General features: G+C 43.9%; 3 protein-coding genes across 8 annotated transcripts; 2 read left to right on the top strand and 1 right to left on the bottom strand.

The window, feature by feature from the left end:
* The first annotated feature begins 9 nt into the window (after positions 1 to 9).
* On the top strand, positions 10 to 5,110 carry tspy (testis specific protein Y-linked). 3 transcript variants are annotated; one of them, XM_026367210.1, is made up of 8 exons: positions 10 to 1,412; positions 1,582 to 1,659; positions 1,738 to 1,849; positions 3,488 to 3,642; positions 3,828 to 3,904; positions 4,150 to 4,328; positions 4,656 to 4,703; positions 4,928 to 5,110. In XM_026367210.1, the coding sequence occupies exons 1-8, from the start codon at positions 450 to 452 to the stop codon at positions 4,966 to 4,968; spliced, it is 1,653 nt and encodes a 550-aa protein (XP_026222995.1). In that variant the 5' UTR covers positions 10 to 449; the 3' UTR covers positions 4,969 to 5,110. The 3 variants fall into 3 exon arrangements, with proteins under 3 accessions (XP_026222995.1, XP_026222994.1, XP_026222996.1); XM_026367209.1 differs by having other exon boundaries at positions 4,638 to 4,703; XM_026367211.1 differs by lacking the exon at positions 4,656 to 4,703.
* Positions 5,111 to 11,272: 6,162 nt separating this feature from the next.
* LOC113166927 (semaphorin-3F-like) lies at positions 11,273 to 21,703 on the top strand. Of its 2 annotated transcripts, none has more exons than XM_026367190.1 (18): positions 11,273 to 11,723; positions 13,498 to 13,634; positions 16,601 to 16,761; positions 16,877 to 16,939; positions 17,057 to 17,176; positions 17,381 to 17,474; positions 17,592 to 17,711; positions 17,831 to 17,976; positions 18,090 to 18,204; positions 18,308 to 18,377; positions 18,515 to 18,659; positions 18,765 to 18,987; positions 19,073 to 19,161; positions 19,253 to 19,294; positions 19,393 to 19,550; positions 19,638 to 19,705; positions 19,801 to 19,925; positions 20,015 to 21,703. In XM_026367190.1, exons 2-18 carry the CDS (start codon positions 13,523 to 13,525, stop codon positions 20,390 to 20,392), a joined length of 2,229 nt encoding a protein of 742 aa, XP_026222975.1. In that variant the 5' UTR covers positions 11,273 to 11,723; positions 13,498 to 13,522; the 3' UTR covers positions 20,393 to 21,703. The 2 variants fall into 2 exon arrangements, with proteins under 2 accessions (XP_026222975.1, XP_026222974.1); XM_026367189.1 differs by having other exon boundaries at positions 19,798 to 19,925.
* LOC113166939 (WASP actin nucleation promoting factor) lies at positions 21,688 to 25,843 on the bottom strand. Of its 3 annotated transcripts, none has more exons than XM_026367214.1 (11): positions 25,513 to 25,843; positions 24,571 to 24,711; positions 24,337 to 24,423; positions 24,076 to 24,172; positions 23,593 to 23,622; positions 23,465 to 23,500; positions 23,164 to 23,362; positions 22,895 to 23,073; positions 22,221 to 22,786; positions 22,018 to 22,129; positions 21,688 to 21,909 (listed from the first exon to the last, which is right to left on the bottom strand). In XM_026367214.1, exons 2-11 carry the CDS (start codon positions 24,706 to 24,708, stop codon positions 21,851 to 21,853), a joined length of 1,503 nt encoding a protein of 500 aa, XP_026222999.1. In that variant the 5' UTR covers positions 24,709 to 24,711; positions 25,513 to 25,843; the 3' UTR covers positions 21,688 to 21,850. The 3 variants fall into 3 exon arrangements, with proteins under 3 accessions (XP_026222999.1, XP_026222997.1, XP_026222998.1); XM_026367212.1 differs by having other exon boundaries at positions 25,506 to 25,842; XM_026367213.1 differs by having other exon boundaries at positions 23,164 to 23,359; positions 25,506 to 25,840.
* Positions 25,844 to 26,317: the final 474 nt, after the last annotated feature.

The following is a 26,317-nucleotide window of genomic DNA, read 5'->3' as shown; positions in this document are numbered from 1 at the left end:
TGTTTTTCTCCAACGTCGGTACATGGATAGTAAGCTAACAGATAATCCAAACATAAACTAGTGTAAATAACGCGGATTGTTGGTAAAGGCGAAATAGCACGGGTAGGTTTTACTATGTGAACCGACTCTTTCTTCCTGGACTCTTATACGTAAAAATGTGGCGCGGCCATCACTGGGAGTACACGCGAATTTGGTAACGCATGCTAACCAACGTTAGCAATAGCCTGCTAATTTTACGTTGCGCAAGGCCGCGGATAAATAACGGCGAAAGCAGCTTCCTGTTCTAGGTTCATTGAGAATGTAGGTTACATTTAGACCGAAGTATCAAAATCACAACTGTTATTTAAGTAGTTGGTTCACTGGATCAATCGTCTGCATTCACGTTAGTTTTAGCTGAGCTTGGGGGCTACTTAGCTTGTTAGCTGTTTGGCTAGCTAACGTTAGCTAGCATGAGTCAAGTGACGGACTGCAAACACTCCGCTGACTCTGCATCAAGGAAACGGAGTCCATCATCCGACCGGGATGAAGGCAGCACGATTCCCAGCAAGTCCGCAAAAGTAAGTGACGCGTCAAATGAAACGGGGGTTATTCTGGAAACTTGCCAAAATAGTGAAGCTGAGAGTAAAGAAGCAGCTGGAGGCGAAGGCCGGGCAAAAGGTAGCGTGCAAGAAACAGTTGGCGCACCGACAGATAAGGATTCAGATGGCATCGGTACACTGCCTGTCAACAACTCACAACCCACTGCTGACCATCAAGATGCCAGCAGCACTGAAAAAACACAGTGTTCAGACGCTCCAGGATCTACTGACACAAAGGAAGCTGAGGAGAAGACAGCAGTAACAGAGCGGCGTCCCAAAACACCTCTGGACCAGTCCGACTCAGCAGCCATAGCAGCTGCTGAAGCACTTGCCAGTCTCACAGGGGGAGATGGGGACGACAGTCAAGAGACTCCATGCTCGTCTGAAAAGGCTAAACAGGTGAAACAGGGGAACAAAATCAAACAACGTGGGGGCCACCAGTCTTCAAGAGTGGGCTCCAAGACACAGGCAGCTGCTGCAGACAGCTCCACATCGGTTCCGAGTACTGACAGAGAAGATGCAGATGATGTGCCAGAAGCAGATGAAGGCGATGAATCCATGTCTGGATCTTCGTCAACACCAAGCTCGTCTTTCCCATCAGACAATGAGGACAATGATGATGGAGAGTGTGCCATTGTGTCTGTTAAGATGGCCCCTGAGATGAGACAGTCGGTGGCTCTCCTGGCGCAGGTACAGATGAGACTTGAAGCACTTGAGAAGAAAAGTGCCCGGCTTCACCAGCGACTGGACCTGAAGATTAGTCGCCAGCGACGACCACATCTGGATCAGCGTAGCTCCATTACAAAAACTATCCCTGGCTTCTGGGTTACAGCTGTATCCTTGACATTTATAAGAAAACATTTACATTTTCATTTAGCCATTTGGCAGATGCTTTTATCCAAAGCGACTTACAAGTGAGGTAAAAAAGAAAGAATCTTTTCTAATTTGTATTTGAACATTTCAATTCAATATATGTTGTTGTTCTTTAACCTTAATGTGCCAGTTGTTGAATCATCCACATCTCTCAGCTCACATTGACGAAACTGATGAAGATGCTCTTAGCTACATGACGGATCTTGAGGTAGGAAGAGTTGGCCTTGTGCTCTTACAAAGTCTGGCTATTGTATATACCTTGAAGTTAATATTATGCTTTTTTCAGATCGAGTCTTTCAAGAACAACAAACTGGGCTACAGGATCCGCTTCCACTTCAGACGGAACCCGTATTTCCAGAACAACATTATAATGAAGGAGCTGCACCTCGGGATGGGAGGTAAAACTTAGCATGTGGTGTTTAAATCAAGGCATAATTGTAGTTTTTAATGATAGCATAAACTTATGATAGTTATGTAACAAAAGAAATTAAACCAAAATCTCATTGGCCGCATATATGTTTCTCATTTGGTGCAAAAAAAAAAAAAACTCAAAAAACTGCTGTGAAGTGGTAGATTGTAACCGGAGGACATGCATTCATACGTGGGAGTAAAAAACACAAATAGCAACACGTTTTCTGGAACAACTACCCAAACGTGTTAAATGAAGAGTAAATTGCCAGAAAACCAAAAAAGTTCACACCCACAGTCTTCAAACAATGCACTCGTCTAATTAAAATGGTTAGAAAAAAGTGGCTAGTGTGAGGATATTATGACTCTTGTTCTCTTTGTTTTGTTAATATGGATTGAGAGATGATTTCAGTGTTATGTCATATAATACAACACCTCAAATACTGGTCTTAAAAACAACTGACACATTCGTAGCAAGAATTAGTTTTATAATATTCTATAATTTGGTATGAAAGGGCTTTTTCAGTGTAAAGAATTTTGCACTTTTCAGAACATTTTCGTATGTAGACTTAGAATTTGTGTCCTAGATATGGAACAGGTTCTGCTGGGATAGCTTTGATTGAGATATTGCAAATATGAAGTTGTTAAGAGAAATCTAGTGTTTAGTTTCTCAAACTTATTGAGTGACCTCTGGTGGCACATACTGTAACATCTAAACATTTTTGATTGTACTAACAGGCTACTTCAACATGTACACTCCCCTTCAACAGTTTTGGAACAGCGAGTCCAGTTGCTTTACTTTTGCTGTAGACTGGAAACATTTGGGTTTGACATCAAATGGAGAATATGAGACAATAGATCAACATTACAGCTGTGATTTTGTTTTACTTCTGATCTGACACACAACTTAGAACATTGCACCTTTTTATAAAGGTATTGGAAAATGTAGACTTAAAATAGATTAAAGTGAGTAAGACTTCATATTTAGATTCATATTCTTTGCTTGCAATAACTGCATCCAGCCTGTGACTCACTGACATCACCAAACATTTACATTCTTCATTTGTGATACCTTTCTACCACTTTTACTGCAGCCTCTTTCAGTTGTTCTTTGTTTTGGGTGGTTACTCTCTTCAGTCTCCTCCTTAGCAGGTAAAATGCTCTAGAGGGTTTAAGTCTACAGAGGGTCATTTCTGTTTCAGATTTCAAATTCCAGCCTGGCCTTCCTGTTCTTCTTGCTAATGAGTGGTTTGCATCTCCTATTGTAGCCTCTGTGAAGTACTTTTGTTCTTGAAGTCTTCTATAAACAGTTCATTGTGACACCTTCACTCCGGACCTCTGGAGGTTGTTACTGATGTCACTAACAGTTGTTTTAGGGTCATTCTCTACAGCTCTCACAATGTTTCTGTTGGTGCTATCTTCTAAGTTGTTTATCAGATCCAGACATAAACATCTGGTATTTAAAGCTGTAATGTTGATCTTTTCTCTCATATTCATCTTGTCAAACCCAAATGTTTTAATCTACAGCAAAAATAAAAGGAAGTGGCCTCACTGTTCCAATACTTTTGAAGGGGAGTGTGGATATGAAGTCTGGATCACCTTGTAATGCTCAGTGCTCATGTTTTCAGGATCTCCCATGTCTTTCTCCAACCCCATCCTGTGGCATCGTGGGCAGAATCTGACGGCCCACAATGAACCCCGAAAGTCAACACGGGGGGTCTACCAGAGCTTTTTCAGCTGGTTCAGTGACCACAGCAACCCGGGACAAGATGATGTAGCAAAGGTACAGATGACAGCACTGTCATCACTGACATGTTATCTCACGTGTAACTAACACAGATATTTGCCATTAGAGATCATTTTGAAGTCATTTCATTTTATGAATGCCATAGAAGAGTCAGTATGCAGCATGATGTATTAAACATGTAAAATAAAATGGTTTGAAATGACCTCCGTTCTGATGTTTAGATACTTAAAGAAGACCTGTACAGAGATCCTCTGAGATATTACCTCACTCCTCTCTGGGAACCGAGGGAGAACGGCAGGTATGGGAGACTCTTTCTCACAGTGCCACATAATGTATAGTCAGTGGACAAACCACTTATTAAGCTGTAAATTCTAAGAATAATTCTCTGCCCTAGGGCCTTGAAATTATAGTTCATGTGTAAACTTTAACAGTTTCCTGATTTTTATTTTTGCCTGCTTGTAGGACCAGGTGGGATGCATACCGAAACAATGTGTGTCTTTACCGTGTCTGTGCTCTTTTTTTCTTTCCATCCATTCTCTCCAGTAGCGGCAGTGGGGCTAGAGCAGCTGACAACAGTAATGGAGATGAGTGTGTGGTAATTTCCGACTCGGATGATGAGCCTGGGGAGGATACTGGTGAGGCTGAACAAGGCCGCAGTAGGGAGGAGGAAGAGGACGATGAAGAGGAAGAAGAAGAGGAAGAGGACAGGGGGCCTAGTGCAGGTCAGTGCAAGAGTAAAAGTCACTGACCCACTTAGCTGGTCGGTTACAGTGCACAGTTATGTAGAAGATTTTCCATTTCATTCGGTTTTCTGTGAAATATTAGTATTTTCCACGGCTTATTTTAGATTATTTTGAAATTAAATGTTGGTGAATGGTTCAGTTATTCTGTCTGTGTATAAAATCCACGGTGTTTGCTGCTGTTGATCATGTTGTGATGAGAGGCAAAGGGCTTGTTAGCATCACGTTGACTGGCTTGTGTTGTAGCTGAAATAAACTGTCTGAGTAATGCAGGCTAAACTGAATAGACAGAAAATATTTCCTCCTCAGATGAGAGCCCAGAGGAGGAGGAGGATGGTGGAGAAATTGTGATTGACGGTAAGATACCACTCTTAAAAGTAGTGTTGCTAATTCATCACTGGGTGGCTTGGGGAACCTGGGGGTGGTAGTTTCCTTGATTTTTCTACTTTTTGATTACGTAGGGTTTTTTGTTTTTTTTTAATTAAGTTAATCTAGTTTTGCTTTGCATTAATGCTAAATCAACAGCAGCGTAATTACAACCTCCCTTTTTAAATTATAGCTGTCTCACCTCTGTCCTGTAGGCTCTGATGACAGCGACCAGGAGGAGGAAGAGGAGGCCTGAGAGGTAGTGAGGAGAGAGAAGTAGAGAAGACCAGTCATCAAGGGACCAGAGAGCAGGAACATGAGGAGGATGGTGAGGTTGATGAAGAGTACCAGAGCAAACATGGAATCCTTCTTCCTGATGTTAGTCATTCTTATGCACAGAACATGAGCTTTTGTTTTTCTTCTTTTCATACAGAAAAATCATTGAATCATTTTAAATCAGGGTTGACAACAATAATAAAGCCAAGGCAGCATGTTTCCCCTCTATTTTATACACTCAGTACCATGTATTATGATAAACTGCAGCTCACTTTTTCGCCAAATGTTGTTTCTTCATACCGGTAGTGTTCTTCAGTTGAATGAAGGACGGCATACAACAGCCTAAAAACACAACGTGGGTTTGTTTTTAATTGCTGGCATTAAATTTAGCAAGATCTCTGAAAATGAGTGAAACTGAAACCCTTTATTATTATTATTACTATTGTTATTATTATTATTATTATTATTATTATTATTATTAGTATTAGTATTAGTATTAGTGATCATTTCAAAATAGTTGACACGTGTCACAAGTCAAATTTGATACCATGACAGTACATTTCAGATGCACTGAGTACTGAACCAAAATTTGTTCTCAGGGATGATCATGTTGGTAATTTTATTGAAAAAAAAAAAAAAAACAAACCTTACAGACTCTCAGACATTTTACACTCTCTGGTTATTGTTGGCCGTGTATAAGGAAACGTGTACTCTACTGTAGTAAACAGGAACGGATATTGTTTTAGTATATGCTACCTGTGTTTTCCCGTCCTCCTCTGTATGTTCAGTCTTGTTAGACACCAACCTTCGCCACCCGTTACCAACTGTAAACCATCTCTGATGTTTAAAATCACTGCGTAGTTTAACCAATGTTTCTGTGGATTCCTACATTTTTGTAACATACTCCTACAATACGTAGCAGAGTTTTGTATTTTGATTCTCTAAATTGTAACTTATATTGAATTTTCTTTCTAAAACATTTGTTTTCATGTTATGTTTAAATTTTGTGTTAACTTCTTTTTAAAAAGATGGTATTTATTACATGGTTTTTCTACACACGTCCACATTATGGCATGCCTGTGAGCATGAGCTGTAAGGCAAGGTGATTATATTACTTACAAGACTGTGTAGAGGAAATAATTTGCGGCGCACCGTGTCAGTAGATGTCGTTAAATTCACAGCAACATTACGGGGTGCACTGTAACAAAACTAATATTTGCTTACTTTTCTTAGCAATGAACCTGTAAATAATATTTCAGCGTTGTCTTTTGGATAAGACAGTACACGTGTTTAATCCATGGATAAATTTATCAAATAATCTGGAGTTTTTTCATAAATATGATCAGAAAGTTCTATTTTGTGTGCTGTGTTTTATAGAACACTGTAGTTTAAAGATACCTACTTGTTTGTTTGCTTTGGTTCATTTTCTTTGCTCAAAGATTAATGTCCACCTTTTGAGTCCGATCAAATAAAATAGGAAGTTGTTTCATCTTGCTGTCTGTTGTTATTTAGACACAGTCTCCTCTAAAAGTGCTGGAACAACAAAACAATATAGCAGCATCTATATCAGCTCACTGTTTGGAACGTGTGTGTGTGTCTTAATGGTTCAAACTAGCTCTTAGTCACTACTCTTGGTTTTAGTTTTTTAGTTTTAGAACACTGCAGTTGTTAAAAACGGATCAACAGGAAGACCAGTGAGCTGTTGATGGGAGAAAAGAAGGAAGGCATTGTGCAAACGCTGGGCATAGTCAATACAACAGTCTGTCATTTCCTGAAAAAGAAAGAAACCACTGGTGTCCATGATGGCTGTGGAAAATGACCACATGATGAGATATATAGAGATCTTCCCATAATAATCAAACCGCTTATCAGCAGTAAGAATGAGGAAGCCATGTTGGAATTTACAGTTCATAACAGAGCTGAAGTTTTATGCATTAATGAAACTATAGTGCTGCAATTCAACAGAGCTGGTTCACTAGAAATCGTGCATAACAGAGCCACAAGATGGCAGTGTAGTTCAGCATATGGCAATGTCCCCTGCAAAGCTGGAGGTGTAAATGTAGGTTGTGTGTGAAAATATGTGGTATAATGCTTGTCTTTTTTCCACATTTAAGCTGTCGGGGGCACACAAATGATTTAAACAAAGTACTCGACTGCCTTAAATCTCAAGAACTTCTAATGAAGCGTACACGTGTGACACTTCTGTCACCTGTCTGACATGCTCGGCTGCTACGTGCTCCTCCTGAAGAGAGGAATCAAACAAATCCAGTGGAGATACAGCTGTTCTTTAATGTACTCCGCCTTTGATATGACGGCAGCGTGTGATATCACTGACATTTTGAATGTAGCACTGCAAATAGCCCCAGGCAAGACATTTTTGGACAGGCCCAGACAAAGGAGCAGCAGTGGTGTTGCAATGGTACACTTAAACCCTTTGATTCCACTTTTAATGCACAGCTATAAATATTCCACTAGCAAAAACCTGTCCTGTGGTAGGCCCGGCAGCACCTAGGGTATGCAGTCTAGAATCAGCCTATACTATTAATACTGATGATGGAAACACATTATACCCTATGAAGTGATCCCATGTGAAACACAGTGTTTGTCTCGCCTTTGAAGCAGCTTTATTCAGCCCACCTCAGAGCACAACATGTTTTCATGACTATGAATTAATAATAGGTTGGGTTCCTACAATATTGATTGTGACAAACTAAGTACAGATTGCTGGGACAACAAAGCCATCCCCGGGCTTGTGCTTTGTGGTCTGAGGGTTGTCTGTGAAGCTTTTGTTATGTATGGGGTGGCAAGAGCCTAAACGGATTCTCCAGTGTAAACTACACTCCTCCTGGGCTGAGCTGGTGTTGCTACTGTACACAAATCATCTTGTCATGCGGCTTCATGCTCTCATGTTTCACAAAGCAGCTCAGTGGAATCTGCTACTCAGGCCGCTCCACTGCGAGCTGTGGGGGAAAGAAAAGATAAAAAAAAAAAGAGACAGCAGCTTATTCTTCATCTGTGTGATTGATGTTGGGAAGGACATTTTCTCCTGTAAAGAGGCTCATGTGTAGTAGGTAACCTGAGAGGTTGAGCTAGGGCCTCTGAATACCAACTACCTGTGTGTGTGTGTGTGTGTGTGTGTGTGTGTGTGTGTGTGTGTGTGTGTGTGTGTGTGTGTGTGTCACTTTTGTGCACATGCCTTCTTTTTCATGCGTGCATATGTGCACAAGCTGCGCGTCGCATGCGCACAGTGTCTGCAGGCTTTTCAGCGCCACGGTGCACGTCTGCATGCTTGTTGTCCGCTCGTCAGCTAATCAAGATAAAGCACAGCATCTGAACGAAGAGAGAGAGGGAGAGATGAGGAAAGAGAATAGAGTGGATATGATTGAGGGAAATGGATGAGTGCAGTGATAAGCGGAGCTGCCCGGGCCCCTGACAGAGACAACGCAGCAGATGGATGACTCTTATCTGGGGAGATCACAGAGTGCCTGCTCACGCCTAGGCCCAGTTACAGAGAGCCACGATCACACCAAGACAGACGAATAGGCCTCCACCCCCATCACCAGTCACACTGCGCATACTGTACACACGCAAGTGCACGCGCGCGGCCACTTGACGGGATGAACAGATTGCTGCTGCTGCTGCTGCTGCTGCTCGCGTTACCTTTGTGCGTCGGTGACATTGAAATTCACCTGGAGTCCAGGGTGTGAAAGATGCGCCCGAGGAGAGGAGAGGAGGAGAGAGAGAGGACGGGGGGGGTGTGGAGAGAGACTGATAAGAGAAATCAATTCCGTTTGGAATTCAAGCGGCGCAGCGGGATGTGCGCGCGTGTTTTGCGCAACTCCGCACACACTCCGCACACGTATGTCCGCACACCAATTTGTCCTCCAACAAGAGAGCCACGCGCACTCTAGTCTCACTTTCACCAACCCCGACACTTTTTTTTTTTTTCTTCCTCCACTGATTCTCTGATCACAAACAATGTCTGTCACAGAGCTTAAGATGGAGCTGGAGTCCCACATGCTCCAGAAACCTTTTGGACATTGAGGACACTTCATCATTAACTGGCTTTTACCAAAGCTTTACCTTTTAAGACACAAGGAGTGTACTTTCACTCATCTGCCTCACATCCTATCTATCCTCCTTTTCATGTACAATAGCTCCCTCCCTCCCTCCCTGACGCACACCCCCTGTTATTTGGAAAGAGCTCTCTCTTCTTCGGCAGCTGTTGAATCTCCCAGCTGCATTTTATAGTGAAGCAGAGTGCCAGTCTCGTCTTCAAGGCAGATGGTGGCTGGCTGGCCCTGTGGACACGTGGCAGGCATGCTGGCCGACTGCAGACGGTGCTCCATCTCAGGGAAGCTGCTGCTCCACTGTGCCTGCACAGTGTCCTCCTCTAAAAACCTGCAATCACCTCAATTCCAGCACAGAGCAAGGCGAGCAGGCTGCAACTGGAATGTGCGCCACGTATGCGCCCTTCCTGTCAAAGATGTTTTCAGAAAAGTTGCTCTCTTTTGTTAATAAGTGGTGTGTGAAGTTCACGCATGTCAACATAGCACCTGTTCCCTTATCTGGAATTCTGATGTTTACATTTTTTCCTGACTTGTAAGATAATAATTAGACGACTTGTAAAGTCGTGTGAGAGGAGTTGTGGTTGGAAGTAGAGCCAGTAATCCTGGTGAATACTGCGCTTTTATTTTCTCTCCGTGACGAGGTCATGGTAGTGGATGGTGCCGCCCTGGATTCTCTGTAGCAGGCATGTTCGAACACTCTTCACTTCGTCATTTCTGATGAAGGGAAGAACATCAGTGGGTCAAATAATGGGTTGGGTTTACCTCAGGGCGACAATACTGTGCCACTACAATTGCCATGATTGATGTGTCTGAGGGCCCAGAATTCATCTGAAGCCTTGGGTTTGCCTGCAGGGATGACTGTCTACCTCCCCTTTTCACGTTATCCATTAGTCGCTAAGATCCTCCTGACAGAGCTTTTTGTGAGCGAGAAAAAAACAGACTCTGTGTTTGTGTCTCGCAGACTAAATCTATCCATCACGCTGGAAGTAACAGGCCTCTGCAGCCGCCGTGCGCTGCTGCTGCCTGTGCTCACGTACACAGAGCAGAAACACGGAGAGCTGTTGCTATCTCTAGCAAGTCGAGGCGGCAGTGGCTGCATGCTTGTCAGATAAGCGCACAGGATGGAGGATGGTACAGTGACAGATACGGATGACGTTAATAGGTGCTTGTAAAGCGGTGGGAGCTGGTCGGCGTGCTAGTGTCCAGGGCCAAATTTGAAAAGCACACGGAAACCTGAACTTAGCACAAACTTGTGACTCATTTCCTCAGCTGGAAACAGAGGGATGCCTCCTGTGGGGGGCGGGAAACAAAGACTCCCTCCTGGACACATCTTGCCACATCATTGCCCGTACATCACATCTGGCTGATACCCAGCTCCAGATAAGGTCACTGCTTACACACACTCTATGTGTGTGATGCTGAATCCAAGCCAAGAAGTTAAAGAGACATTGAAAAAGTCTGAAATAAAGCGTGTGTGTGGTTCAGCCAGGAACTGCCCTCCTCTGTGGCCTTTTACACTCTGACACACCACGCTGCTCCGTGTGTTTATTTTATCTCACTGACTTGCAGAGGCACCGCTCAGAACACATTCATCCTCTGCTTTTGTCTCTTTAGCACCATACTACGTCAGTGCTCACCACAAAGCCAGTAATAATGGGAGGCGCTCTGAGAGCTGCTTTAATTTCAAGCCCAAGGCTCTTTTGACAGGATAGATGTCCTTTACGTCCCGTGCCCCCTCGTCACCCCCTTTTTCTTGGTTGCTTTGTCATTGTTGTCATGAGCGCTGAAGCCAGCCAGAGAGGAATCCCAGGAATCTTTTTCGCCTGACCTGGCTCTCATGTAGAGCTGAAAAGTAATGGTGACACGGTCCAAGTAGCAGACCCGTCTGCACCCCTCTTTCATTGAAATTTCAGCCCCTGCAACATGCACAGGAACAGTCTGTGGTCCCGGTGGTGCACGAGAAAAACATTTATCTGAACGGTGGCTGTTCGCCCATCATCACCATTTAACTGAAGGATTGAGGATAAATGAACTTTGCTAGAAAGAAGCAAACAGCACAAGTGACCTAGATTAATAACAGTTTCCAGGAGAGTGGAGCAGTGTGTTGAAGCCACCAGCAGTGACAGGGTTAATCATACCCATATGGTGTACCAAGAGGTTTGGTCCAATGCTGCTGTGGGCCAACAGGAGAGGGAAGGCTGGGTGGGGGCAGAACAGAAGGGAGAGGACAGCGGGGCAGACACTCTTCCCAACACCTGCACCTGGTCACTTGATTCACATTCAAACACCCCCCCACCACCACCACCACCCCCCAAACTCCCTGTAAAGGATCAGTGGAGCAACATCTCGCTCACATCACGGCTGATGGTTGCTGCCTTCCAGGCGTAAACTTTCGGAAAGAGTGGAGCAGGAGTCAGCTGCGTGCTCTCCTGTTAATATTTGTATTGGAGAAAGGTCGTCGGTGAACAGCGCCTGTTGTCTTTCTTTCTTCTCCAAGGGGATTTGCTAACATATCGGATTGTTTTATGGCTGCTCAGCGCTGCTGACAGACTCATTTTCCAAGTCCGGCTCCGAGACGCACAACGCGGGGAATGCAGCGGTAACATCCCGCAAGTTTTTCGGATCCGAGAGGCGCAGCGGCTGTCGAGAAAGTCCCAAATCAAAGGTGAGACGTTTAACTTGTCTCTGGTTTAACTTTTAACTCTTGTTTGGTTACTCTGTATCGCAGTGTGAACGCTGGGTGACTCGAGTACACCCATTTGTTCGGTTCCTATTTCTGGATGTTGCGTTCACAGGTAAGAGCGCACTCTTCCGTGGAAAAAAAAAGAAGTAGGTTATAGAAATCCTATAATTATTTATTAAAGGGAAACCATGTACGGTTACAGCTGAAGTTAAATCTGTCCTGCCGTCACCACCCAACCAAGAAAACCAGCAGAAAAACCGTCAGCCATAGAAAATACCATGAAGTGCAGTCATACAATGAACCCGCAGGCTTCATCAAACGCTTTGCTGCTTTTTACATGATTGAGTTCAGGTCTTATTATTTTTATCTGTTAATAGACAGGGCATGAATTTATATAATAATACTGATTTAGATTAACCAGGTTAAAGTCATCTGTTGCTTAATCATTCATATTAAATCAGGGAGGTAAACAGTGTGTGGAACATATGGTGATAAACTTTAGTTATTTATTGACTTATTGTAAAGTCAAAGTGATTCCGAGCTGTTTTGATCCTTTAATGAGTAATACTCTTTTTTTTTATTTGGTGATAAATATATTTGACTCTAAATATATGTGCCCATTATTTGGATTCCCCCCATGGTGCATGAATATGATGAACCATACAGTGATCAGAGGACTGCAGATCAAGCCTGCCTGGTGAGAAGATATATGGCAGTCTGTGTGACGATGCCAGAAAGCCGGTGAGGCATTCCCAGTGGCTTCTGTTTTTAATTTCCAAAATGTTCAGTATTTCATCAGAATGTTCAGATTTTTCATGGGAACAGTTTTATATGTGTCACATGTAAATTCATGTCTTATTGTGAAATTCAGTGAGCGTTTAGTGAAATCTCCCGAGTTTTCCTGGGTGAACACCTCTCCCTGAGAGCTCTTATTTTAAGGCTTGTACCATGTGCCACTGGAGGCCTCTTCTACATGGATGTCATGAGAGAGAAAGAGAGAGAGAGAGAGAGAACAAGAGCCCGTGGGATGGCTTATAGCCTGAGCGAAGCACACCTTGAGGGAGACAATTTAATGGATGTTGTGGACTCAGCTTTTAGTATTCATAATTTATATGGGATCCTCTCCAGCAAAGTGCAGATGCATAATGAATGCTTGAGTTAAGGTCTAACTGTTAGGCCGCGTTTCAACACCCCTAAACTGTCAGAAATTGTTTCAGCGAGGACTACCTGTGTCTTTGAACTGTCATGTCTTTCACTCGTCAGCACCTGAAGGGTGGTTGACGTGCTTTTTTGAAAGGCAGAGAGAGAGAGAGAGGCACAGGGAATCACTGATGGGTTGCGGACTCGTGTTTGAAACGATTTTCTATGAAAATATGGATAAAGTATAAGTTAAAATGTAAAATGTTTAATAAAATGTACGAGATGAAGGCGTGAACGTCACTTTTCAGACATTTTCCGTTCGACTGTGCTTGCAAACGCTATTATCCAGTCTTAACACATACCTCACTGCATTTACACTTTAAATAAATAATAGGGCTGTCAGATTTTCCAGAGCAGGTGTGAAGATTTGGACGTTGTTCTCTCCTGCCAAACTATACGTCTCGCCTTGGAAGGCTTGCAGGCCAGACTTCTGATCAGGGAGATCAGAGAAAGAGAGAAAGACAGTCTCTTGTCTGTCCTTCCTTCTTTTTCTGTCTCGCATTTCTCATGGGGCACTCTATAATAATAGTTCATTCCTCTTTCTTTTTTCATCCAGATTTAGATCTCCGTGGGCTACCTGCATGACTGTTACCATGACAGCATCTGGAGCCCAGCTTCTCCTGTTGGCCTTGTGTGTTTACAGAGGCTCAGGCCTGCAGCAGTCTGCTCCTCGGGTGCGTCTCTCCTTCAAAGGTGAGTTCGTACACATTAACTCCGCTGACAGCAGAGATCGCCTTAATAGTTTCTTTTACTTGTTTGGCTTTTCCCACTAAGTCGCTGGCGCACACGTAAACTCGTGCACACACCCACGCACGCATCCACACCAGCAGTTATGTTTCCTCTTTATACATATGTAAAGAACCACTTTCCTGCCGCATGTCAAACAGTACAACTCTGAAAACAAAAGGTGGATATTACGTGTGGTTGGTTTCTGCTTGTGCCCTTCGACTGAATTTCTCCCCACGCCCAAGAACGCACACACACACACACACACACACACACACACAGTCGTCAGACTTGTCAGTTCTTTGTTTTTGATGTCTGACATGATGACACACGAAGGAAACACCTGAAATCTGATCACAGGAACAAAATGATATTTCAGACCTATAATGTTTTAGCCACAAGGTATGAATTTTAAAAGGGGGCGGATAGTGTTTGCTTTTTTTTTTTTTTGCAGGCGTTTGGGATTTTCCCATTTAGTCTGCTCCCTGTCCTCATTAACTCAAGCAGCAGAGATTCATGTTACACACACATTCGGATGACACCTTTGATCGAAACAATGCAGGATGATTGCACTTATCACCGCAGCTCGATCATGTTGTCACTCCTTGTGCACCTGCGCGTGAGAAGTCGCACGCACCACAACCCTTCTCGCACGTCACACCTGAGGTACCTCGGAGTGAGAATTAGAGGCTTGAATCAGATTTATAACATTCTTCAGTGCTTTGATGTGGAAGGGAGTCAAAACACTCCCGGGTCAGGTCTGGGCAGAGTTGACGCGTATTATCTTTCAATTCACTGATGAGAATTTATGATTTATGATTTTCAACAACAGACGTCTGATGCAGATTAGAGGTGAGCTAATCATGAGATCCGCGCTTGATAGCTGCCAGTCGGAGTCTGCGCACAGTGCTGTTTTGAATTGAAATGTTTTCGTAACCCTGAAAGCAGCTGTATACATGCTGCTCATGGACGGTTCCATTTGAGGTTGACAGGGTAATTGCAGTGCATTTTTATATGACCTTTAGCACTAATCCCCTTTCAGAAAACAGCTTAGATGCCTTGTTTTTTTTTTTGTAGTAGGGCGCACAAAGTAGTACACTGACCAAATACACAAGTTTCATCTTGAACTCAATCATGTTCCTCCCTGTGTAAGATGCAGGAATTCACCCCAGTACAGAGCTCTCTGAGGAACTGACGTTCACCAGCGCGTCGGATGCAGCTCGCAGGTGTTGGATTTGTACTATTGTTACTGCTACTAAGGTTTTTACACATAAAGCCACGTTCACGAACCTCAGTCCCCCTTCCCCCTAATACCTAACCAAAAGGAGAAAAGTTGGATTTAGTCCCCAACTGTTTTGTGCCACTCCGAGGATTTATTGTTCATTGTTTGTGACAGCGAGCCTCTTTGTTCTCCGAGGCGCCTGTGGAGGAGGTTTTCGGGGCGGCTGGAGGACATGTGACTTTTGTGAATGAATGAGTCGGTCTGAGTGACAAGGCTGGGGAAAAGGAGGCCCGCACAGGATGGACATGGTGTATTGTTTCCTCTGTCACTGGGAAGTTGTGTAAGTTATATACACACTTCAAAGACACTGACTGAGTCTCATTTAACGTGTTAGATTGAGTTCGCCAGCATTGCTAGAGAGCAACATGTGCGGCGTAACTGAAGCCACGTTTGAGATTTCATGCTGTCACAGAGCTCTTACCAGTTTGTTCATACTTGAGATAGGCAGCAGTGGTCCTCTGTGCCTTAGTGACAATAGGTTGCCAAGAGCTCATAGTGGCCCAGCCGTAGCCTCATACTTGTATCTTGTGTCCAACCCAGTGGTTCCCCCGATCGGTGTCAGAATGTTGTCAGGGGATAACGTTTGCTGAATGTTTACCAGATGATGGCAGTACATTGTTTGCTATTTTTGGAGGATGGAGACATGTATAGGGGTGTGGTGTTTCTACATTTAGCCTCTTCAGTGAATCCACTATGGCCCAGTGGAGATTGGCCTGAGGCTTGTTATCCTGTGTTTACCTCTCAGGAACAGAACCAGATCTCGTCCAACATGTAGGACTCCATCCCGTGTTGTTCGCAGATCCGATTGCTTAGCTTATTTTAGTGGGACCTTGACTGCATCCTGTTAAAATTGACCTCGGAAGGAAAATGAAAAGCACTTTGATGTAAATAAAGATTGTGCTTCCTCTTGAATCCCCATAAGCCGGCTTGTGAGGGTCTGTGTGAACATTTGTCATTACATAAGCCCGCTGTCTTTAACATGCCTCCGTCGCGTCCCGGTGTCCACATATGGTGGTCAGTAACTGGCACATACCGCACATGTATGTGTGAATGGGTTTGAAGCGATGCAATGAATAGTTAGATGGAGGAGTGGGGAGAAAAAGTCACATTCAGAGGACGGGTTCAACGGAGGCGGCCATTTGTCTCGCAGCACATGAAAACTGTTCAATCAAAGCTTTCAGGAGAACAAAAATAGGAGAAACTTTTTTTTTTTTTTCCACTGCAGCGTGTCCTAACAGGTTACGCTCTGCTGCACACAATCCTGATCTTAAGAATTAGCTGTGAGTTCCGCTGACCATGTTTCCTACGGGACTGGCTCCACAAGGCATGTGGTGCCTTCAACTCAATCAGACAGTCAGGACACATAAAATATTGAGATCTTAAAAGCGAATGTGTTTCTTAAAAATGCTCTAAGCGGAGTTATATTTAATCAGTGACACACATTTTCCAGCAAAGAAGTGAGAACTGTGTTGTTCAAGGGACCCTGAGTCCAGCCAAGTCAGTAATGAAACATGTTAAAGGCATAAAGGGAATAATCTGGATGGTTGTCGAGAGCCGTCCCTCGCTCACCCTCGCTCTCCCTCGCTCTCCCTGCTTTTTGCTTTCCAAGTGCTGTGGATGGTTTTAAACTAGCTTTTTTTTTCCCACACAGAACTGATGGACACACGTGCTGCACGGCCCTTCAGCTTCTCCTTCAACACCAGTGACTACCGCGTCCTCCTGATGGATCAGGATCAGGGACGCTTGTACCTGGGCAGCCGGGAGTACCTAGTGGCCCTGGACATGCACAATGTCAACAAGGAGCCTCTCATAGTGTGTACAACTGCACCAGTTTAAATCCAGTCTGTTGTTTGGTATGTGGCATTATGTCTGTAAATGCAATGATCCTGTATAATCCAGTATTTTCCTGGTGTTTTGAAACAAACAGATCCATTGGCCGGCCTCTGCTAAGAGAAAGGGAGAATGTCAGATGACAGGAAAGGGAAAACAGGTGGGATCTTGCATTTACATCCTGTTCTTTCAAGAAATGGCAGACGTCTGCTTTCAAGATGGGGACAAAGATACGGACGCTGCTTGAATACTTTTTGTCTTCTTCGTCTTTGTGCAGGGTGAATGCGCCAACTTTGTCCGGCTGATAGAGCCGTGGAACCGCACCCACCTCTACACCTGTGGAACAGGGGCGTACCAACCTATCTGCACATTCATCAACAGGGGCTGGAGGGCAGAGGTGAACGCAGACACTTTTACAGTTCCCTGAGTGGGATTTACAGCAAATGTCCCTCAGCAGTGGGCCTGGAAAGCTTTGTCCTGCTTAATATTTCAGCACCACAAACTGGGACACTGATTTGTTTGTGTTTTTCCCCATACTCCCTGGTGACGTTCTGGCAATCTATTTTTATGCATACTCTCCCCGTCTAACTTGCCTCTGCAGGACTACCTGTTTAGGCTGGTCCCTGGGTACGTGGATTCGGGGAAGGGAAAATGTTCCTATGATCCCAAACAGGAGAGTGTTGCAGTTCTGCTCAGTAAGACATGTTTCATTTAGAAGAAGAAAAAAAAACACACACACAGACAATGATTACAGTTAAATGCTGAATCACAGAGTTTAACTTCTCTGTTTTTTGATTGTGTCACCTGTGCAGACGGTAACCTATATGCAGGCGTCCATATTGACTTCATGAGTACAGATGCCGCACTGTTTAGGACGATGGGAGGGAGAACAGCAATCAGAACAGAGCAGTATGACTCCAGGTGGCTCAATGGTGAGTAAGTGTGGGTGTGAGGAGGTAAATGCCTCTGATTACAGGTTATGGCTCCTCTCATTTTATTTGACAACCACTTGCCTCAATCCTGTCTCTGCTTATCTGTCTTTACCCTCTAGAGCCGGTGTTTGTTCAGATCCAGCAGATCCCTGACAGTGCAGAAAAGAACGATGACAAACTTTACTTTTTTTTCCGTGAGAAGACTCTAGACTCCAGCAGCGGGGCGAGCCCCAGCGTTTTAGCCAGAGTGGGCAGAGTGTGTCTGGTGAGCCAAACCACTGTAGTGAAAATACATGCAATTTACGCTTACCTTGTAATATAAAACACATTGTACAGTTTGAATCATGACATGAAGTCATGAATTTCTGTGCTGTCCAGAATGATGAAGGAGGGCAGAAGTCCCTGGTGAACCGGTGGACAACTTTCCTGAAGGCTCGTCTTATCTGTTCGGTGATAGGAGATGATGGAGTGGAGACGCGATTCGACGAACTACGTGAGGCCGTGATAAAAATAAAAGCTGCATTTAAACTGATTGCATTTTAATTGCAACTGCTTTTACTATGGTCTTATTGATCTGAGTGTAATTCTTCTTCCAGGAGACGTGTTTATTCAACCCACACAGGATGAACGAAACCCTATGGTGTACGCTCTCTTCACTACAGCAGGGTGAGTCTAGGGTTTTGGGAGCGTTGCTTGATAAATCCACAGCCTCATCTTAAGTGTTTTTTTCATCTTTATGGGCAATTCATGCTTTCATTTCAGGCTTGCCTTCTAATTACCTTAAATGTCTGTTTCTGTTTAAGCTCTGTGTTCAAGGGCTCTGCAGTCTGTGTGTACTCAATGGCTGATATCCGCAACGTCTTCAATGGACCGTTTGCCCACAAACATGGCCATAATTACCAATGGACAGAGTACACTGGCAAGATTCCCTACCCACGGCCTGGAACGGTGAGCATCGGTCCTGTTATGTCGAAGTGATACAGTGAAATACACCACAGATGTCGACACACGAACCTGTTTCGACTCAACCACCTCTTCTTCCTTTCCAACCAGTGTCCGGGAGGAACCTTCACTCCTGGTATCCGTTCATCCAAGAACTTTTCAGATGAGGCTGTGAATTTCATCAGAGCCCATCCCCTCATGTTTCACCCAGTTTATCCTATCCACCGCCGCCCCCTGGTGGTGAGAACAGGTGTGGACTACCGCTTCACGGCCCTGGTGGTGGACCAGGTGGATGCTGTGGATGGGCGCTACGAGGTGCTCTTCCTCGGGACAGGTGAGGCAGGGGCGGGGCTGACGGCAACTAGCTAAAGGAGTACTGTCAAGAAAATGTAAAATACTAATAAATGTCTAACTTACAGATCGAGGCACTGTGCAAAAAGTCATTGTTTTGCCAAAGGATCCAACCACCATGGAGGAACTCACACTAGAGGAAGTGGAGGTTTTCCGGGTATGTTTAAATATGTGACCCTGAAATGACTAAACTACTCTCTCACTAAGATAAAGCCTTGTTGATTTTTTTCTTTTTTATTAATATATAGAGCAGAGCTCCAGTCAAAACAATGAAGATATCTTCTAAAAGAGTAAGACGAGTCCTCGTGGATCATATTTCAGTGCACGTATTGAAGCTGATTCCTTGTGGCCTCAGTGAGTTGAGTGTGTTTTGCTTGTGTCACTGCAGCAACAGCTGTACGTGTCGTCCGATGCGGGGCTGACCCAGGTGTCGCTGCATCGCTGTGGCGTCTACGGCAGGGCCTGCTCTGACTGCTGCCTGGCTCGCGACCCGTACTGTGCCTGGGATGGAGAGAGCTGCTCTGCCTTTACTCCGTCCACCAAGAGGTCAGAGATATCTCATAGCGTCAGTGTGCACTGTCTCTACACTGTGAAGTAATACGTGTTAACGCCTGAAACTTATCTTCGTCTCAGGAGGAGCAGAAGACAGGATGTTAAACACGGTGATCCCCTGAGGCAGTGCAGAGGCTTCAATGCCAAAGGTGAGACCGCTTGTTTGTGCTTAAAGGTCGCACTTGCACACTTCAAAATTGTGTTAAAGCAACAAACATTTCTTTTCTATAAATTTGTCCAGTAGAGAAACGTCTGAAAGAAATAGTGCAGTTTGGGGTGGAGGGCAGCAGTACCTTCTTAGAGTGTCAGCCTCGCTCACCTCAGGCTACAGTCAAGTGGCTGTTCCAGAGGGAAGGAAGGAGGAAAGTGGTGAGCAACAACTACATTTTAGGAAAATGTTAATTAAAAAATAAATAAGAAAATAAAAATAGATGATGTTTAATTCTCTGATTTCATAGCTAAACCGTGCTGGAGGTATTGTGAACACCAACCATGGTATCCTGCTGAAGTCTCTTAACCAATCGGACGCGGGGCTCTACCACTGCCTTGCCACGGAGAACAACTTTAAACACACAGTGGCCCGTGTGGCTTTGCGCATCCTGGATCGAGACATTGTTCTAGCTCTCACCGCTCAAGACGAGGACGAAGAGCCAAAAACTCGCCATGCAGAACCGTACTCGCAGTCTTCCCTCACCTCCACACCCTTCCCACCTGAGATAAGACTGATCAACCAGTATTGCCAGTCCTACTGGGAACAACTCAGTCCCAAACAGCAGCAGCAGCACAAACGCACCAGCCGCAGGCACACAGAAAGCCAGGACCAAGGCCTCGGCTAGAGGACAGAACCAGCGTTGTCCAGCACTGGCCTGACTGGACGTCATGGGTGGACTTTTATGTTTGACACACATGTTCAGGTGTCACCTCCGTTCATTAGGCAGGTGATGCCGTCATGTTGTTGTCAGATTACTGTATTGGTGGTTTTGCAAGTGTCAGCCTAAATACAAACTCTGCATATTCCATTACTTATGACCACTTTTTAAAGAATATTGAACATTTCTGGATTGATTTTATGCCACTTCGTGTTAGTTTGACGTTTGACACAGGACTTGTTTTAAAACACTTTCTTGTTGTTTCATTCAGGTGCTAGTGGGAAATATCAGTATCAATGAGTCGCCATAGAACACATGTAGGACAAGGAACAAACAAAAAAAAAATACACATGATCTTTTTCACAGCATCTATCTTTGCTTATTATTTGTCTTCAAGGTTGTTCTTACCACAAAACGACAGATTGTCAAATGTCAGATGTTGGATGGTTCTTGTACCATGTAATAGTAATATTGCTCATTGGATCACCTGCTTCACACAGGTTTGTTGCTGTTTTTGAAAATATTTACTGCCATGTGAAGCAAATGCAACTTTCAGTTGAGAGGCTACAAACATGCAAAACCACACGTATGGTCCTTTAAAGTATCGTGAAACACAAATGTAATATATTGATTGTTAATATAATATATATGGTCAAGAAATGGTCATTGGATTACTATTGTATTGTATGAAGATCATATGATGATGATGATGATGCATATGGTGCATGCGTATCTGTTGTTATATCTGCAAGTTGTACATTTTACTGTCCTGTTTTGAACCTTGGTGTGTAATGATGTTTATAAGGTGTATTGTAGACTGTTAAGCTAATTCCATTGGATGTTGTCATACAATAACTCCCTTACTGTCCTGTGCTCTAGTGACCTACAGTATGTGAGTACTGGAGATATGTGTAACATACAGTGTTCTTCCAGTTATGCACTTTGTCGGTGGTGGTTTTAGAGGGAATATGGGATGTTTGCACAGATGTATGAGAAAATGATACAGAAACATTGTTTTTTTTTTTATGTAAAGTATGTTCTTATGAAAAACGGGAATGAAACTGGCTCAGATTTAGTATTGATTGTTGGTGTCCTGTCATGCTGTATTTACAGATTGGAAAAAAAGCTCTTTTTAATGGAAGCACAAGGAACAAGATATTTTCCAGTCTGAGCCACCATTCACCTTCATTGTGAGTAACAGTGCTATGTGCTTTCATGCTGTTCAATCCTACACTGGAAATGTTTGAACAAATACATAAACATTTCAGAGTTCTCTTACGTTGACTTTCTGCTTTATTTTATCAGCTACAAAGTGTGTCTGGTCATATTCCAGTCTTGAGTCACTGATTTGTAACAAATCAGCATAACAACATCACAATTTCTTACTAAAATCGCAGTGAAACCACAGAGACAAAAACCTCGCCATCAGTCATCCCATTCATCGTCTTCATCGTCTTCATCTCCACCCTCTTCTTCACTTTCATCTAAAAGACAGAACAAAATATTGGACTGTGTCCTCCTGGTTCAAACTCACAGAAACACACATCACCACAGTTTATGTAAAGATGTAAATACTATTTACTAATATTTACCAGAGGAATGGATGACTTTACTCCTCTTATTCATGGCCATCATGAGAGCACCGACGATGCCTTCACCTGAGGCTGGAGATGCAGGTGGAGGTGGATCAGGGTTCTCTATCACCTGGAACACACCAGGACAGGAGGACAGTATTTAGACATGTTTGCAGCTTGACAGTTAAAATCTTTATTGGGGGAAAAGGAAGTGTTTTTACATTTCGGAGCTTCTTCCCCAGTCGGATCTGATCCAGCAGAGCCCCTCGACCGTCTCCTCCTCCTCCTCCAGACGATGCAGGGGCAGGTGTTGGTGGTGGGCCACTGGCGAAGGCAGGGGGTGGTGGTGGAAAATCTGATGAGATAGGAGTTTGAGGTGGAGGTGGAGGCGGAGGGGGTGGAGGCGGAGCAGCCCCCCCACCTCCTCCTCGACTGGGCGTTGATGGGATAGGAGGAGGTGGGAAACCCATGGAACGTTGGCTAGATGGCGGCGGAGGAGGAGGCAGGCCCTGGGAGGACATTGGATGTTGCGGAGAAGGTGCAGAGTGTGCTGGTGGCGGAGGTGGTGGAGGGCCACCTCTGCTTGATGGAGGCGGTGGGGGTGGAACGCCTCCACGTACTGGAGCTGGTTGAGAGGGTGGGGGCCCTCGCTGTGACGGGCCAGGGATGGGAGGTAGGGGGCCGGAACGGCCACGTGGAGGCGGTGGGGTTGGGGCAGACGGACTGGAGCCTGGCAGAGGAGGCAGGGGCCCTTGTCTTCCAGGTGGAGGCGGAGGAGGTCCACCAGCTACAAGGCAATGGGAGATCTGCATTACAATGTGTTCCCATCTCTAGACGAGTACGTTAGCCTGCATGGAGAGTGAGAAGGGATGAAATGATGCAGTGTGAGTCGAACCTGATCGGTTCGCCTCCCGTTTGACCGCCTCCATGCCTCCAGACTGCTCGATGATATTGTAGATGAGCTGAGAGGTGTTTTCATCCCTCAGTTCAGCTTCACTGATCCCAGCCTGGGAGAGCAGCTTCACCAGGTCAGGGTCAATGTTGTTGGGATCCCAGCCGACATGAGAAACATGTCTGACATAAAGGAAAGAAGAGTATAGTCAGCCTAACAGCCTGTAGGTACAAATACAGATCGGCAACTCGTAAGTCGACTCAAACACTTACTTGAATCCACTGGGTGCTCCGATGTCTGCTTTGGAAAGTTTGGGGCCCTTTTTCTTGCTCTTCTTGTCCTTCTTCTTTTCTTTGCTGCTCAGAACTGGAGGAGCAGGTGAAGGCATCGAACGGTAGCGTGAAGACTGAATATCTGGGTTTTGGATATCCACTGTGGCCATGTGAAAAGATCCGGGGCTACCAGGTGCTGCTTTTGGAAGAGGCACAGAGAACATACAAAATGGTGTTTCTTTCATTTGAGGAATCATTAACATAGTAAAAGTTACAGTGTTGTGCTGAAGGCTTTACCCACCTCTTTCACTAGGGAGTGCAGGGAGGGAACCTCTGTCTACAGTCACAGAAAAAGAAGAAATAGATTTACCCACAGAGCTTGCTGTGTATGTAAATATTATTACAGTCCTGAAGTTATTGCTGTCTTACCACTGGGCGGCGGGGGGCGCTGTTTCTTTTCTGTCAATAAAAAGGGGAGAGACCATTTTGCATCACTGTACCACATCATGGACCAACAACTAAACAGCTAAAGATATTTAGTTTAAAACAACTGTTGATTACATGAGTTAGTAAGAAATGATGGAACAATTATTATTTATTGATCCATTTGAATTCTCTATATACCTCAAAGAAGATATACCATATACTTCAGAGAACTTATTACAATGTCTGTTTTTATGGATAAACAAAGTAGTGGGCTAAAGACATGTAAAAAGATCCTATTTTGGTAACAATAGTGGCTTTAAATGCATTTTTTTCTGCATCTTTTTAAGAACATCATATTAGTCCAAGAGCACATACAAAAGCAAATTGTAGTTGCAAATATTCTGTCAAATATCACTGTACTGCAAATGCATTTCAGGCTCTATTTCTAAACAATAACATCAAAATGGTGGTTAAAACCTCACCCACCTTGACGGTTGTGTCTTTGATTGATCTTCTCTTCCACAGCATTTCGAAATGCTTGTGCTTCCTGGTGCTCAGCGAAATTCAGTCCAACTTGACAGTCCTCCAGTTTGTAGCAGACAGGTTCAAATACAATACAGCGTCAAATGAACGTCAGCGCCAAACACAATGTGTGCTAGTGATGATTTTAAAGCAAATAATGGTGTGACACCGCTTCACAGACAGTAACTACAGTTAAAGGAAGGAGCTAAACAAGGACATGCTTACGTCTGCAGCAAAGGTATGGAAATATGGCTGTGGGCAGGAATAAACAATTTGATTGTAGAGCTCCTGCTCCCAAACCTGCCTCCCTGCCTGTGGAAACACATTAACATTACTGATATTATTTAAATCATCTTGTGTCAGAGTTTAGTTGTGTTTTTAACAATCACACAGTAATGATATTATCAGTGCAAAGAGGGTCTCGGGGTTCTTCTGTGGCCTTTCTGTCTGAGAGCTTACCTTCAAATCAAACATCCTGATGAAGTAGGAGCGCTGCGGGTTGTCTTTGACGAAGCAGACCACCCCGGTGTTCTGCACGCTCCACACAGACGGACTGTGAGGCAGAGCCATGAGCAACTGTGCCACTGCTGTTGCCATGGACTGAACACACAGATAACACACACAGTGATAACAGTTAGGTGGACACAGGACACTTTTATTGCGAGTTCACATGTAAAGGATTCACTTCCTTGTCTGTTTTCATTTGTTCAGATAGCACCTAGAGTTGTTGTGATGCTCTTCGATTTCCACAGCAGACGCATACGGCCTCGAAATGTGCAGCTCGTGACATTTGCTGGTTTTGCTTTTAAGTGAGCTAGGAACAATTGAGTTGTGTGTAATTCAGCAGCTAAAAGAGAGCCAGGAACAGAGCAACTTCTGCTCTACAGCAAGCCTAGACCCAGTGTTCATCTAATTCTGACACCAGGGGAAGAAATGGTTCAGCCACCATTTCCTGTTACAACTACCTCCTTTTTGATGACCTAATGTGAACAATGTATTTTAAACTGCATTTAGATTAACATAAAACAGAATGCTTTGAGGTAAATATGTATAAAATAAGACTTCAAATGCACCTAAATAGACAAAGTACATAAAAATAAGTAACCACACTAACAAAAAGCAGATGAGGAAAGGATAAGTGAGGGTGTTCAACCGTCAGCTGTGCTCGCTGTCATGTTTAACTGAATATAATGTACAAAAGAGAAGTAGCGATGGACTGATTTACATAGCAACCTGAAAAACCTGTGCTGCCTTTCACTTTTAAAATAAACTCCTCCATGCTGACAGATAAAAGTTAGAAAATATATACAGCAGAATATGATGCCACACTTGGAAATCCCCCATCAACCCACCCCACCCCCAAGCTTGTTCAGGACGGTCAGGTCAGAACTTACAGCACACCTTCTGCCCAGCAACTCCTCCAACTTCTCATTCTCCTGTATGCTCAGCAGAGAGCTTCGGATGTTGTCTGGTTTGGCTTTAGATCCACGGCTCATGGTCCTCTGGCTAATCTCCAAGTTTGTCTCAAATTAATGTGCTCAGCATTTGAAGAAGAAGAAAAAAAGCCTCCTCTCTAAACTGTCAGAATACTGAGCTCTAATGTCAAGGAAGTTTCTCTTCTCTCTTCTATTCACACATCAACTCAGAGCAGGAAACGGACAACCGCACTTCTCTAACCCCCACTTTTCTTCTTTCTCTCAGACGCAGAGCGCAAATGAGTGTGTTACTTCCATTTTCAGAGGGTGGCAGTGTGCTGTTGATCTTCTCCTGCAGTGAATATGTATTTTTGGCTTCCGTGTTTGTGCTGTAGTGTATGTTTTACACGCATTATGAACAACTCTGAGTATATGTACAAATGAAAGATACTTTATTGACACATACTATTCAAATTAATTTAAACATGTACAGGTTTAATAAAATATTGTAAAAACAAACAAACAAAAAAAGAATCTGTCCATTTTGACTTAAAATGCGTAGGTCAACCTTATTCACCATACTGTTTCTGAGACAGCATGTTTAACACTGGATTTTTAATGCATCTTAACTGGCCTTTGCAAAAGATGGTAAAAAAATAGTGTTACGAGGTCTTTGATGACACAATAAATATACTCTTTGGTTTTCAACTATGGGTGTTTTCAGGTACACATAAATACTTTGTACAGACCAGCTTTCTGTGTCTCTTGACTCTCGCGTGATTGTCAGTAAC

This window comes from Anabas testudineus, chromosome 7, assembly GCF_900324465.2.
Source record: "Anabas testudineus chromosome 7, fAnaTes1.2, whole genome shotgun sequence".
Lineage (NCBI taxonomy): Eukaryota > Metazoa > Chordata > Actinopteri > Anabantiformes > Anabantidae > Anabas > Anabas testudineus.
The sequence above is the reverse complement of the archived record's forward strand: the minus strand, read 5'-3'. Positions and strand labels throughout refer to the sequence as shown.

What these genes read in the sequence shown, in the direction of transcription:
- LOC113166927 (XM_026367189.1), top strand. Translation starts at nt 13,523, where the DNA reads ATGACTGTTACCATGACAGCATCTGGAGCCCAGCTTCTCCTGTTGGCC. An exon ending in CAGAGGCTTCAATGCCAAAG is followed by an intron (nt 19,706 to 19,797) that starts GTGAGACCGCTT and finishes AAATTTGTCCAG; the next exon opens with TAGAGAAACGTCTGAAAGAA. An exon ending in GGGAAGGAAGGAGGAAAGTG is followed by an intron (nt 19,926 to 20,014) that starts GTGAGCAACAAC and finishes CTGATTTCATAG; the next exon opens with CTAAACCGTGCTGGAGGTAT.
- tspy (XM_026367209.1), top strand. Translation starts at nt 450, where the DNA reads ATGAGTCAAGTGACGGACTGCAAACACTCCGCTGACTCTGCATCAAGG. An exon ending in GACAAGATGATGTAGCAAAG is followed by an intron (nt 3,643 to 3,827) that starts GTACAGATGACA and finishes TCTGATGTTTAG; the next exon opens with ATACTTAAAGAAGACCTGTA. An exon ending in TGGAGAAATTGTGATTGACG is followed by an intron (nt 4,704 to 4,927) that starts GTAAGATACCAC and finishes TCTGTCCTGTAG; the next exon opens with GCTCTGATGACAGCGACCAG.
- LOC113166939 (XM_026367212.1), bottom strand. Translation starts at nt 25,607, where the DNA reads ATGAGCCGTGGATCTAAAGCCAAACCAGACAACATCCGAAGCTCTCTG. An exon ending in TCAAAGACACAACCGTCAAG is followed by an intron (nt 23,623 to 24,075) that starts GTGGGTGAGGTT and finishes TTTTATTGACAG; the next exon opens with AAAAGAAACAGCGCCCCCCG. An exon ending in TGCACTCCCTAGTGAAAGAG is followed by an intron (nt 23,363 to 23,464) that starts GTGGGTAAAGCC and finishes CTCTTCCAAAAG; the next exon opens with CAGCACCTGGTAGCCCCGGA.